Source organism: Neolamprologus multifasciatus, chromosome 1 (genome assembly GCF_963576455.1).
Source record: "Neolamprologus multifasciatus chromosome 1, fNeoMul1.2, whole genome shotgun sequence".
NCBI lineage: Eukaryota > Metazoa > Chordata > Actinopteri > Cichliformes > Cichlidae > Neolamprologus > Neolamprologus multifasciatus.
The window spans coordinates 1,393,645-1,408,610 of record NC_140439.1 but is presented as its reverse complement, the minus strand read 5'-3'; the positions used below and the strand labels follow the sequence as shown (position 1 = coordinate 1,408,610).

At 42.7% G+C, this 14,966-nt stretch overlaps 1 protein-coding gene across 1 annotated transcript in view; it reads left to right on the top strand.

The window, feature by feature from the left end:
* The first annotated feature begins 5,627 nt into the window (after window positions 1-5,627).
* adamtsl5 (ADAMTS like 5) overlaps window positions 5,628-14,966 on the top strand; it is a 56,361-nt gene continuing 47,022 nt past the window's right edge. Inside the window, exon 1 of the mRNA XM_085139792.1 lies at window positions 5,628-6,439. Coding sequence (XP_084995918.1) covers window positions 6,420-6,439 — 20 coding nt within the window. The 5' untranslated portion in view covers window positions 5,628-6,419. The remainder of the gene's footprint in view (window positions 6,440-14,966) is intronic.

The window sequence follows — 14,966 nt, the reverse complement described above, 5'->3', positions numbered from 1 at the left end:
TGAAGATTTTTCAAAGCTCTAACCCTGTGGTGTGCTGGCTTCTAATATTTGCATTTAAAGGCTTCTCTTTGCAAGCAGCACTCCTTTTTGTCTCTGTTTGTGTTTGCCTCAAAAGATCGATGCTACATACGTGCACAATGACATTAATCACACGACAAGATTCATAAAAATGCAAAATAAGACCCCACAATGATGCTATCCACTTTGAGAGTTGCTGTCCGTGCTAGGCTGTGAAGTCTGACTTCTGCTTTAGCATCCTTTGAGAACCAGCCAACATTTCAACAGTTTGGGTTTTTCTGTGCCAACCATGTGTGTAACCCTCGTACAGCCAGTGGTCCTGGCTGCTGTTTGCTCTTTCTTTCTATGTTGAAGAACATGCTTAGAACCGGTTCTAGCTTAGACGCCGGCACCGCGTTGGAGGAACGGGGATATCATTTGTTTGGCCTGCCCCCTGCCCCAGTTCAGCTGTTGATGTCCAGGTATTCACCAGTATTTGTTAATGGTGCTGTATCTGTCACAAATATGGATTTTCTCTAGACAGCAATAAAACTGTTAAAGAAGGCCGACACACCTGAAGAGCTTCCTAGCAGCAGCTGTGCCAAGGCTGCATGTAATGTGTATGATTCATCACAGCACCATCCACAATCTTTCATCAGCGCTGCTGCGTGAAACCCAGTCCTACCATCAGCTTCTCGTCCTGGCCGCCTGCCAAGCTCAGTAAAAACCTGAAAGAGGGGCGAGGGGCGGGGCTGGTGGGTGTAAGTGCAGCCCTCCATATCCCCCTCCTAACCCCCAACCCTCCTCCTCACTAATATCTCTGAAGAGCGGGAAAGTGCCTCCTCGTCTCAGAAAGCTCTTATTAGAGGGAAGAACATAGTAAGCTGCCAAAAGCACGCACAGAGAGAGCGTGCACGTGTGCGTGAATGTGATGATTACTGTAAACACTCGGCTATCTGCCTCTCGGTAAACACACAGAGTACTAAAGTGTGCTCTGTAATGATGGGGAACTATAGGAGGGCGTAGGAAAATCTCTCTACAAGCCGGGACAAGCATCCAGACCTCGGAGCGCTTAACTAATCATTATATACACGAGTGCTGAGGAGCTGCTTACTGCCCACGGAAACATTTCTATCACATATGACTGATAGGCAGCTTGAAGCTGTTTAGAGCTGCTTAAATACTTTTGGAACCAAGATGAAGACGTTAAACATTTATGCTTTTTGTCTAACTGCATGGAGCCCTTTGACTTAATAAACAGAAAGTTTCACTGTAAATGTATCTGAAAAACTGTTTAGTTTAATGACGCCGTGCTGTGAAAAGATTGTGATGGTGATGCTAGATGAAGGAGCAGGAGATTAGAGAACTGTTTAAGGCTCAGCTCCTGACGGTGGTGAATGTACAGATGTGATGTCTGGCTGGATCAGATCCACTTTGGTGGTGCACACAGGCAAAATTACAAAAGGTCATTGTCCAAAAAGCTAAGTGCATATTGGTGTTTGCCTAAAGATCCAGTTGTTGTATTTTCAGGGTAGCCGTTATGCACTTAAATGATGTCTGTTGCCCCGTTTTCCACTGTCATGGTTCCAGGGCCCAACTGAGAACCGGTTCCATGCACTGAAACCCAGAAAAGGACCAGTTCAAAGCACTTCATACCAGTACTAGCTTTTTTATGTGTACGGAGGGAAGAACCATGTGTAATAATTTGTTCTTGTACTTGTGGTCTGAGTTTTCAGGGACTGGCACCAGCACAGTCCTCTTGGAAAAAAGCTGCTGTGAGCAGTGCTTGTATGTAGTTACAGCACAGTCCAGCTTCCAGCATCTGTTTAGCACGTATGAAAACTGGCCAACAGCAAAAACTTGCCTTAATGCTTCGCTTCAGGCTAACAAAGAGTCGACTGAGAGGATTGATGATGTCGGCATGGTTTTGACCGTGAGTCCGTTTTGTGTTAGCTGAGGTTTAATAGATTCAGACCCACACAAAACTTAATGGTGTGTTGTGGCTTTGGGCTGTTGCCACTTTGTCCCATCCTGCTGTGTACAGATCGGCTGCCTTTTATCTTCTTAAGCCATGCTGTGGTCCACTTGAGTCTGCGATGGTTAAACCAAACATGCCTTATTTAGTCTACTTTTAACGTACACTCTGTTTGGCTGCTGACGGCTTCCACCCCTCTGATGATTATGACTCATTTTGTCTACAAGTCAACATTTGTAGTTTCTCGTGTTTTTGGGCATCTGTAATGTTTACGGGCACCATGTATGACCCTGTATGGTCAAAAACACGCTCACGGGCAGTAGCAGAGCTGAGAGCGCTGTCCTGTTTCCTCTGTTATGTCTGCATGGCTCCAGATGATAGCTCAAGGTCGCGTGTGGAACCTGAAGCACAGCTTAACTGTAGCTGTCTTGGCTGAGCATAAAGGGAGTGTGCTCCGAGTTCACAGAAAGCCCGTGTGGTTGCTCCACTATCACTAAGTTATGCTAGTTGTACCGCTGGACAAGCGGTGCAGGAAACTGGAGATGACCTGGCTGTTACTGTCTCATTGCAGAAAACATTCCCACTGTAACATCAAACCTGCTAAATACGAGCTTTGGCACGTCAGACATAACGCACAGTGGGAGACAAAAAGAGAAGCCTGAGGGATACAGTTACACACAGGTCCAGAGGAAGAGGGGGTTTTAAATGTGCCTGTAAAATAAAAAGAAGAAACTAAGGCTGGTATGATAAACGTGTCCTGACATGTTGATGCAGAGGTCTACTTTTCTTAAGGAGTCACCCTCTGAAACAAGGAGTCACAGAGGATGGAGGAATTAATGGAAGATGCAGGCAATGAGAACGGGGCCAGATGAAAGAGGCAGTGATGATAAACGGACTGAGAGGAGGATATTCGAGATACTGATTTGTTATTTTTGTGGCTGTGCGGGCTGTGAAACACAGTTTCATTTTTCATGTTGTTTTAATGACGTTTAATTGAACTGAAACACCAATCGATAAACTGGTTTATGAGACATACAAGTTAAATCCAGTTCTTTGCCTCTTTTTGTTTGTCAATACCAAATAAACTGTATAAATGTTACATCAATATAACACGATGAAGTCATAAACTCATACACAGTCACACAGACATGCTGTGGCAGCTTGTTGTTACCTGGCTCACCGTGAATATATAACGTAAGGATATATCAATAGCATATAACACGTTTGTAGGAATACTGTAAAATAGTAGTGTCTGATTATTTTGTACAAGAAGTTAAAGATTTACGCCCTTTTTATTATTCCTAAAATTGCATAAAGATGGAGGATCCACAACTAATGAGACGTCAAAATAAAGTCACGTTTCTTCAGCAAATGTATGTTTGTTACTTGAGAGTCTTTCCCTTCTGAGCTGGAGCAGGTAATCGTGGATTACCAGGGTAACTAAACAGAAACAGACAGTCTGCAGACTCACTATGTGTTGATTCTTCTTTGTTTTTTTAAAGAAATCTTTGCCTTTGCAGTCGTTGCTATTTTTGTAGGGAAATGTAAGGCAAAAGAAGATTCCCAGACCTAACTGTGGTCCCCATGTTTCATGTGTCGGCCCTCTGAGGTGCACACGATCTTGTGAAAAAGAAAGGTTTTATTAGAGCAATAACTTGAAGTACTTGTTTCTGTGTGCCTTCATTGTGGGGGAATTCTGGACGTTTTTCTACTCAACGTTACTTCAGTTCACAAAATATTTGGGGGCATTTGTTCCTGAACAGCTCACATAAGGCCCCACCACAGCATTTCAACCTGCTTGAAGCCTGGTCTTTAACTGGGACAATACCTTATTCTCCAGCTGGTGTGCTTGCTTTCATTGTCATAACCTAGTTTCAAGCAAACGTGAGATGGACTCGGGTTTGACTCTAGAATACTTTGGTGCACAGAAGAGCTCATGGTCAGCGCAGCGACTGAAAGGTTCATCTGAGGTGCTCGAGCTTTCTCTTGGCAAACTTTACAAACCTGTTCAGCCTTTTGTTGTAATGTCAGAAGTTTTCACATTTAACATGCTAACTAAGGCCTGCCAAGAATGAGATCGCTTGCTCCCGACCCCCTTTTTTTTTAAACAAGCTGGCCCTGGGGTGAATTTTCTGGGACATCCACACCAAGAAAGGAGTGGCAGCTGTCTTGTTTTCCACCTGTGAATAATCCCCTTCACTGTACATTGATGAACTTCAGACTGTTTGGAAATGACCTTTTAGCTTTTCACAGATTGACGAGCAGCAACAATTACTTCTTTAAGATCACCGCTGATGTCTTTCCTCCCTGGCATGTTGGTAACACACAGCTGATCGCTCAGCAAAACAGAAGTGCTCACACCTCCCAGTGCTGCATTTTATTATCTGCACTTATCTCTGGCTGGCTGGAGCAGCATCTATTAAACAACTCGCAAAATAAAACAAAATAAAAACAAACCATCAGACACGAAAACACCAGACATCATGATACAGACTTATAATTTGCACCAATGTTTTTCAAAATTCTGTACGTGAAAAGTGAGCGCGAGAGCCCTCGGTGCGCCTGCGCGCTGCTGAAGTCAAAGTAAACTTTATTGTCATCTCTGCTACATACAGTCCAGTCGTACAGGGAGATGGCCACAGGCAGGAATGATTTCCTGTGTCGGTCAGTGGTGCCTTTTGGGTAATCTCAGTCTCTCACTGAGCACGCTCCTGTGACTAGCCAGCATGTCATGGAGTGGGTGGGAGGTGTTATCCATGATTGTCTTTATCTTGAACAACATCGCCTCTCAGACACCACCCTAACAGAGTCCAGCTCCATCCCCACAACATAACTGGCCTTATGGATCAGTTAATTTAGCCTTTTGGCATCTGTGACCCTCAAACTGCTGCCCCAGCATGCAACAGCAGAGAGGATCGCACTGGCCACAACAGAAATACAACAAGTAACATTAATTAGTAGGGACAGTGAAAACGTCTGTCTACCTTTGTTAGCCACTTGGCTATGATAGTAAACAGTAGACACTGATGTAGCTTACTGACTCTTTGGACTGTGTTCAGCACAATATTAATTAGTCATTGTCAATTCTTGATTTGTCCTGTTTCATTGTACGACCAATTATGATGGCTGTTTGTAAACCATTTGCATACTCTGTGTGTGTGTGTGTGTGTGCGTGCGTGCGTGTGTGTGTATGTGTGTGTGTGTGTGTTTCTCTGGTGAAATTCAGTATGGTTTCGACAACAGTTTTATGTTAATGTAAAACTGTATATGTTTTATGTGTGTGTGTGTCTGTGTCAGAGGGAGTGTTCGCCCAGGGCGCCAAACAGGCTAGGACCGCCACTGCTGAGGAGGATGACTTGAAGGAAGAAGATATTTTCTTCAAATACAGTTAAAAATATTTTTAACTATATAAAAATGTAACAAAAGTGCTTTTGAACTACAATAATAAAAGTTCTCAGTGTTACATTTGCCCCCAAGCGCTACTTTCTTCTTGATTTATATAAATTGTGTTTTTACTGAAGGTATTAAATGGTACTGTTATAGTGCAGACATATATGTTCCTTCAAAGATGTCTGTTGTGAGCTGCTCCATTTCCAAAGTTGAACTGATCGTAGTGAGGTGAAGGGACGGTAAGTTTTACCGCCTCTGAGTTCTGACGGGCTGCTGTGCTGTGACGGGGGAGAGAGGCGTGTCCACGGCAGGAATGCAGCGCTCAGGTGGAGAAAGAGAGAGGGCAGCAAAGAGAGAGAGGGAGACACACCGACACAACAGCAGCAGCCGAGCTGTAGACAAGTGGGATCGGCCCGTGGCCCCCGTGCTCCTGAGAAGTCTTCCCGCTCCTCTGTGCGCACTTTAGCCGGACTGAGAGGAAGATCACGAGGAAAATAGAGGGGAAAGTGCCACCGGCGCTACCTGCTGCTGCTGCGACCACAGTCAACCGGGAGTCACCTGCCCTGAGGCAAAAGTGCATTTTAAGCATAGTTGTAGGAACACGTTGGAGTCGTGGAAGATGGTTTATAAGAAACTCTTTTTTTAAAGGACAAAGGGCCCTTCGTGTCATTTTTTGCACTTGCGCGTCCAGCAAAGGAGGTCTTACAAAAATTAACGTATTTATTATTTTCAGGCTTTACTTGTAACTGATGTCATGTGTTTTGGGAAGTGGGACGCAGCTGTTTGGATGGACAGGCACTTCAGCTGAGAGAGAGTGAAAGACACGAGACTTCCTTCAGAGTGTCTGCTAAAAAACAGCGAAGGCAGAAGGAAGAAGCCTCCAGCAGACGCAGGGACATGGATGGTATCGCTGTCTTTGAAATCCGTGTGTCGGCGCAGTCTGCAGATTGGGTGCACAGCGCGTCCGAGCCGTGACACTTCATCATGACAGAGAATCCAAACTGCACCTGAGCGCGAATGTAACGTTACCGGAGCCCACTCCACTACAGGATCCACGATGTCCTCAGTCCAGACGAGGTAAGAACGAGGGGCTGTAAACGATCTCTCTGATCAAGTTTATCTTCCACCCGCAGGTGGGATTAATATACTGTGATTTCTAATAAGAGTCCAGCTTTGATAAGAGGCGACAAATTCCAGAGAAGCAACATGGAGCCTGTCTGTCCTCTGGAAGGAGGAAATATTTGGTGGCTTTAAATATTTACCTTGAGTTATTTTTTTCTTGCAAGGAGCTGCAAAGCCTTGAACATTTCTTGCACTGCATTGAAGGATGGGAGGTGATAAATTCCAGGGACAGTTGAGTTTTTTTCTTCCCCAGTGGGTTGGACGGTGTTTGTTTTGTGGTTTGATCCATTCCAAGAAGTTCAAGGAAAACTTGTGCTGTGGGGCATCTTTTCTCAGTTGTTTTGGAGCATATTTGAAAAAGCTCGTTGCTCGGGTGCTTCTGTGTTTCGCTTTATTTGGTTTGTGCATTTGGTTTGACTTGGAGCAGCTTAGTTGATCCTGCAGTCGCCTGTGAAGCCAGGGGCAGAAGTCATATCCAGTCTGCTGTAGGCTACTTCCTACCAGAGGGTGAGGTAATCCCCCTGCCATATCAGTGATATTACAAGTCCCGACTCCACATTCCACACGCCCTGATACTCTACCTTTATCTCCTAAATGTCACTGCCTATAAATACCCTGGTAATATTTTATCTAATCCTTACCCTGCAACAGAGAACACAAACACAGAGGACTGCAGAGAGACTCAAACTTTGCAAAGCTTTTTTCATATCTGCCTCTCAAGTGGACCTGGTGTGCATTTGATGCCGTGCATCAGGGCACATTTGTAGGACCGCTGTCAGCCAGGCTGGTGTGCAGCAGGAGAAAGAGGAGAGAAAGAATTGGCTCAGGGCACATTTTCTGTGTCGGGTAACTCTTCAGAGGAATGTTTGTTTGGGAAGGAGCTGTCAGACTCATGAACAGGTTTAATCTTCTTACCATGGAACACTGAGCATATAGCTTCAAAACGAGGACACTAATTTGGTGTAACACGCAACGATGTCACTCTCTCCTTTGGCAAGGAATTTCAATCCCTTTCTCTTGCCTGGGATTTGCGCTTTAAGCACTAGAGAAAGACATTAGTGGTTTTTTTAAGTGGCTCTTTGTAATTGATAGATTATCCTTGATGTGTAACAAAAGACAAAAAGTTATGCAAGCCTCAGTCTAATAAATACAATGTTCTTAATTTAACAGCTGCAAAGCTGAGGTACATGATTTTGCACTCCAGTGTTCATTTTTACAGACATGTTCTGCAATGGCCGCTACGTGCATATAAAGCATCTGGTCCATGATGAAGATTGAAGATAGTTTTTGAAATTATGAAAATATCTCCAAGTTTTGTACTGTTTTTGGCTTTAACTGCTATCACACCTGAAAGCCTGAGACTCCATTAGAGAAGCAGGTGATAGTACCATTAAAACCACTGGAACCGAGGGAACAACATTGATCATCAGGCAACAAGTGAACGGCCAGTGCTTGAAATGCTGGAAACAGGAAAAAAGGGGGATAATGATCATAGAGACTTTGATGATGGCTATATTAGAAAATCATAGCAGTGCCAAGAGGGCAGGTCTTGTGGAGGGTACCCTGTATGCTGTGGTTACTAGCTTCAAAAAGCTGTGATCAGTAATGGCCATGGGGAGATTCTTGCTCTTCTAAAAGACTTGCTAAAATGTAAAGGCTGCTAAAAGTTTATGGAGCAAGTGCAAACCTCCAGGAAAATGTGGAAGTACCAACAACAAGCAGTTTCTCTAATGGCCATGTGAGGCTGGCTCCAAACTGAATCAGTCCCCAAAGGCTGCCATGTCCAATGCCAGATTTTTTAGATTTAAAAGTATGTTTATAGCCTGGGACAAAAACCATTTCAGCCTCTTTCTATTGATAGTCTCCCTCCATAATAACTGTACAGGAGCTGGATTAAACTCACCTGTTCAGATATTTAAAATGCTTAAAGTTGGTTAATGGACGCAAATAAATGATGTAGTCCAGGCCGAGTGCCCAATGAGGCCTGGGTTTGCTAGGCCTCACCTCTACTAACTCTAGTTCCTGAAACGGTCACCTCCTCTCCATTTTTAGTGGAAACATCTCACAAATGAAGTGACCTGTTGTGTAGTACTGACCATCCAAGAAATCCATCCATCCATCCATCCATTCGCTTCCGCTTATCCTTTTTTTCAGGGTCGCGGGGCGCGCTGGAGCCTATCCCAGCTGTCATAGGGCGAGAGGCGGGGTACACCCTGGACAGGTCGCCAGTCTGTCGCAGGGCCAACACACAGGGACAGACAACCATTCGCGCTCACATTCACTCGCACATTCACACCTAGTGGCAATTTGGATTTTCCAATTAACTTATCCCCACAAGCTGCATGTCTTTGGACCATCCAAGAAATCTGTGCCTTAAATTTGGTGAGCGAAATTTGAGTATCTTTTTAGCTTGATACTAATTAGCAGATCTGTGCACCTACACTTTTGCCTATGAATACAGCTCGCTAGCATTAGCTGATAACTGATACCTTCACTTCTGGCTCCAAAGATACATCCAAATCACCAATGGTGAGGCTTGGAAATGCATAGTCCAGGGTGATGTTGCATTACAGTCTTATACAGTCTTTGGTTTGGAACTTTGTTTATGCTGTCCATAATCAAATGTGCCTACATGTGAGAGTTGGGCCCTTTCATATAGAAAGTGCAACATGCTAGCTGCGACAGTATAGCTGTGTGACCAATAGAAGTTCAGAGCCTGTAGTACGAATGAAGATCATGAGTGGAAGCAAGAAAATGATGTAGTACAGCCAGAGCCCAGTGCAGTGCACGCCACTTCCTGTGTGAAAAGGGTGGATGTGAACCATGGAGCAATGGAAGAAGGTGTTTCAGGTTGCAAAGACAGGATTATTTGGACCTGTTACAAACTTCTTTGTTGTGGATGCCACAGGACATCTTCCGGGTTGTTGTGGAGTCCATGCCTTAATGGGTCAGAGCTGTTTGATGGGAGACCTACATGAGCGAGCAGATGGTTTTAATGTTGGAGCTGATTGGAGTAATGTTGCCGCAAGGAAAAAAGTACTGCATCACAATTTGCCAGTTACGTCTGTGAATTATCCAGTCTTCATTTTAAACTCTGGGGCTGGCTGGTTTAAATCTCAGTGCTCCCTGGGAGCTGTAATTAGGAACACATCAGTCAAACAGTCAGATTCAGATTCTTCAACTTCGGTCCTCATACATTTTTAAGAGTAAAAAGGCCCATACATGGAAGGAAGGCAACTGTACCATTATTATAACTGTATTATTACATTTATTTAAGCTTCTTATTATACAGATAAAGATACTGAATTCTTTATAACATTTTAATTATTTATTAATCAAAGAACCACATTTGTAAAGTAAGTAAAATTGTATTTATATATCACTCTATAAGTCAAATATCATAAGGTGCTTAGAGTTAAAGTTTAAAGAGATTTAGTGAAAGAGACCAGCGAGTCCACAGATCTCAGGCTCAGAAGAAAAGAGATCAAGAGTCTGGGGGCCACTGTTGCTAAAGCTCCTTTAGTTTTGTACCCATACATCCACAGCAGGTCCTTATCACATGACCTCAGGGACCTGCTGTGGATGTATGGAGCTAAAAGCTCTCTGATGTGCGCTGCTGCTTCCCCATGCAGAGCTCTAACATTTTAAATGAATGAACCAGAATCTTCAAGTGGACTCTGACGTTGATGGAGAGTACTTGGACTCTTAGTCTGAACAACCTGCACACGCTCCAGGGAGGACTTGTTAAGACAAGCGAACACAGGCGCCATCATACCGGAAACTCTCGTGATGATTCAACGTGGAGAGTTTGATGTCCGTCCAAGTCATGAAGTACTTCAGTTCTCAGTCACAGCTTCTCCCAGTTTAAAACTCTATGCAAAAAACCCTTTGTTTTTAGATACACCCAAATGACCTAAGACAAGAATAAAGGACAGGGCAAAAACAGTACTTTAATTCACAAAACAGATTATCTGCTCAAATAGGTCAGATCACAGCCGCAGTTACAAAAATACCCACATTAAAGATGTTTTCTTGAATGAAATCAAGGCATGAGTGTGATAATCAGGATGGGAGATGGTTCAGATGTGTCCTCGTCAGTGGAAAGGATATTTTTGGTTTAGGTAAGGAACAGAGTATGCTGGAGGACGCAGGACGTCAACGTTGCAGTAGGAAGCTGGCAGGATGTCCAATCATTGCACTCTCACATACTTTGTTGGTCAACGTCCAGAGCAGAGCAAACTAAAATGAAACACTTATTGGTCATTTCATCTTTTTCACTGTTGTCACTTTGTGTTCCTCTGTCGGTACAAACAGTAGCTGAGAACAATCACTGACTTCAGGCAAACAACTGGAATGCTGTTATCGATCCAGCAGCAAAGTAAACTCTCGCTGTCTGTTGTGCCGATTTCTTGGAAAGATTCAGCCAATAATCAAAGACTTTTTAAAGTACACCTCAGAAACTCCTATAATGTAAAACTAGTCTTTCCACAGGTGAGAGTAACAGAAGGTTAACAAATGGTAGAGGGTGGAATCCACTTTGAACGATTTCCTGTTGTGGATATTCACATTTATACACTTTCCATGTTACTTTGAAGCAGGTACTGGCTTATCTGCAGCGGCCCACGGGCTCTGTCGGAGACAAAGATGAAGCCATGCAGTCATTCCACAGACGGACGCTTTCTAGTGTCATGGACCAGGCAGATAAGGCTTTACTGCTCTTTGTGCCTATCTGAACTCAAGCTTTTACTCTTTAGGAGGACATGTGACGTTTTTGCCTGTTAGCAGGATGAACCTTTGTGGTACAATGTGAAAACTGATTGGTAACAAGGAATAACTGAACTGGATGTGATCTAAATCATAGCTTCTGCCACTGGATCATTAATGTTTTTAATCCATGATGTAGAAAATCTGACAAAGACTTGAAACTTGACTCCCAACCCTCAGGATACATTTATGTCTACTTGGTGTTTATGTTTTTTTAATCTAAGACAGGCTTCACTCTTTATGTGGATAGAAGACATTTTGAAAAGCCCATTAAAACATGGTGGGTTTAGCCCACATGTCATCACAACATCAGTTGCGTGCATCTCTCCACATTCTCATGTTGTGAGACCGTGACTGTCGGTGACCTGAGAGGCTCTGCTTCAGTCAAAGTGGCTGTGAAAAGATAATCTCATAATCCCCGAGGTATGGTGGTGTACCAAGGTTGTTCTCCTGTGGTGGAAGGAGCAAAGTGAAATCAAGTGAAGCAAAGCAAGCCAAACAAAGGGAAGGCACCATAGTTGAGTCTAGACATTTTGGCAGCGGCCATCTATAATTATTTTACAATTAACCACAATCCTCTCTGAGCGTTTAACCCTTTAAAGTCGGTGGGAGCGGGCACGCTCCGTTTTGCATAGCCATTTTTAAATCCCGGTAGAACTGCAACCACGTAAGCTAGCGCAATAATTTTTTTTGCATATGAAACTGGAGGAGTTGTACTTACATCTTATGCCATCAGCTTGTCCTCGGTCACAGTTTCCTTCCACATATATCTTTGCAAAAATTGCATAAAAACCACTTGCAGCAACAAAAATCATAATATTCCAGAAACACGGGTTACCGATCCGATCAACTGTTCGTAACACTTTGGAATAGATCATCAGTGCAAACGATCGCATGTCCGCCATTACCTGCCCGGAACCGGAAGTGACGTCATTTTCACGGAAATGTAGTTTTTTACCTTCAGGGCCTCATCAGCCTATACTGGTGTTTATAAAAGTTATGTTTGACTTTATGACTTTCTGTATTCTTTCTGGGATGCTTAGAAGTCAAATTGCACTGCTGGAAATAGTTTATTTTGATGCATATGCTGGTTTTTTTTTTTTGCTAATTTGCATTATAATATTTATTTTCGTTTTTCCTGCAGTATATAAAAATTGGTGTATTTCAAAAATAAAACTATGAAGACACTCAAAATAAATTTCCTGTGGTGAGAAACTATTTTGTGCAAGTTTTTTGTATTTACAGTTCTGAGGCATAAGCCTCTTAAATTTCTCTAACTAGAAATATATGTTAAAAAAACAAAAACGATTGTCAGTTTTTTTTGTAGTTTATTGCACTTTTTTGCAATTTATGTAATTACTATGCACTTAATGCAGACATATTATTAAAATTTGGGCTATACTGGTTGTATTGATGTATAGCAACTTGAAATGCTCCCTAAAATGGCACTACAGCATGTAAAAATATAATATAAGCTCTGGCAGACTTGGTTCTATGGTAGGTCTTAAAGGGTTAGCAAACAGTGACACTGGATTTCTTATTTTCTTTTTTACTACGTCTTCATGTGAAACAGCTGCTGAGCCGCAGAGACTTTTGCCTCGTCTTCAGAGAGGCTCACAGGCCCGAACCCTAACCCAGACCGAGGCCACTGACTACTTAGTAACCACAGATCCAGGGATCAGAGCCGGAATCGGGCGCTTCAGACTGAACATCTGGTTCTTTCATTTTATTCAAATGCGTGCTCCACATAAGCATCAGACCCTCCACCAGTCAGTCTTGGGTCATTAAATCTCAGGGTGGGTCAAAGGTCAAGTCTTGCCTCTGGTTGGAAGACATGTTGCTTTTCCAAACTTGGTGGGTGTGCAGATATTTGTAGGGCGCCATACAGAAACACTTACGCCGAGATCCCACACAAAGAATTTAAATGAGCAGAGATCTTGAATTGAGGTGTCTCCGGCGTTGACATGACTCTCGGCTTCCAGGAGGTCAGAGGTCACATTCTCACCTGCAGCATAATCAAGCCAAAGTGGTATAACAGAATCCGTGTAATTGCATGATAGCTGTGTGGAGCTGTTGTTTATTTGTGCAGGGTGGGAATGTGAGAGCTACCTGTCTGTTAGGGCGTGTTTAAGGCAAGGTTCGTGAGTTCACTCACATTACAATGTAAGGGTGGGGAGAGTGCAGAGAACTTTACCTTTCTTAAGACCTGCTGACGTTAGACACAGGTGAGGTACCTGTCTATATATGGGTTTGTTGCCAAGTCACAGTCACTGCTCATGGCAACCCACCTTGTGAGTCATCATAAGGAGACCAGACCAGACCAGTGTTTCAAGTCAAAATGAAAGATCTGTCGATGGCGTATGTGCAATATTCCAGATCTACAGCCCAGTGAAGCTGGTGCATGTGATTCATCTGTGGTTATAGGTGATGTTGCTCCACAGACACTCTTAAAAAGGTCAACAGAGAGATGTGTAGGTGTGCGTACTGTGTAAGAGCTGTTGCTATGCATTGTTAAATATGACACAAAACACAGAAGCATAGATTATAATTATAGACTGTATATAAAAGATGGTGACTGCCTGTCAGAAGGACTGCATGAGGATCAGGTGCTGAACAACCAAAACTGGCACACATGTGCACCCTCGCTTACTTAACTATATCAAGGGTCTTACCTGTTGGCATGTGGTTGCTAGGCAACACATGATCCTACCTAGCAACCACCTTCAACCGCCGTTTTAGTTTACTAACAGGTTAAATTAGGCCATCTACATCTTTGCACCTATAATACCTCAGTATCATAACCTCTCATTTATATCCACAAAGCTTGAATTGTGCAGGATATATTATGACACCGTCATGTTCTCCAGGCAACAACAGACTAAACTCACAGAACAAATAATACTACAGCATAATAGCAAGTACTGCTAAATAAAACTGAAGCGCTTTAACCCTGTATTCTTTCTAATGGTGAGTAGAGGGTGAAGTGTATGAGGAAACTGCCCTAATATTCACTTCATGTATAACCTCAGTGCTTTCTTATTGGATTTGTGGTTTGTTAGTTTCATGTCCAAGAGCAACATAGATGATAAATAACTGTATTCTTTTGGATGTGGCTTCCTACCAATTAATAAGTCAGTACCATATAAGCATGCAGTGTTCCTCAGTTTGTCAGTTTGAGCTGCTCTTCACTCATGTCTTGTTTTAAACATCTGTATGGCAACAGCCAAACGCTCCGCATGAAGCTTCTCAAGAGGCCTTAAAAACCAGCGGGTAATGTCATGGTGACTAGCATCTTTTATATATGGTTCATGGTTGTAATTGATCAGATAATAACTATAGCAAATGTTCACATTTGAAATGCTGATGTTTTTTTGTTTTTTGGTCAATAAATGGTCGCACATTTAATTGATTGTTGAAATGTTTTTTTTAGTTAATAGTGAAAGTTGGGTTCAATTTCACCAAAACGTAGATAGTAATCTGACAAGTAAACTAGTTATAAAGTAAATTACACCTTGTGTTATATTGTTGTAATGTTGGAAAATATGATGCTTAAATATATTCAAGCAGCAGCTGATCTAATTTACCCACCATTTTTAGATTAAATGAGTCGTAACTTCTAATGTAAAGTTCAACGTAATAAATTATATACCGTGTTTATCTCTAGCCTGGTTTATGAGCTTTACTCTTTTTGAATAAAAGCACAGCTGCTTGATGATTT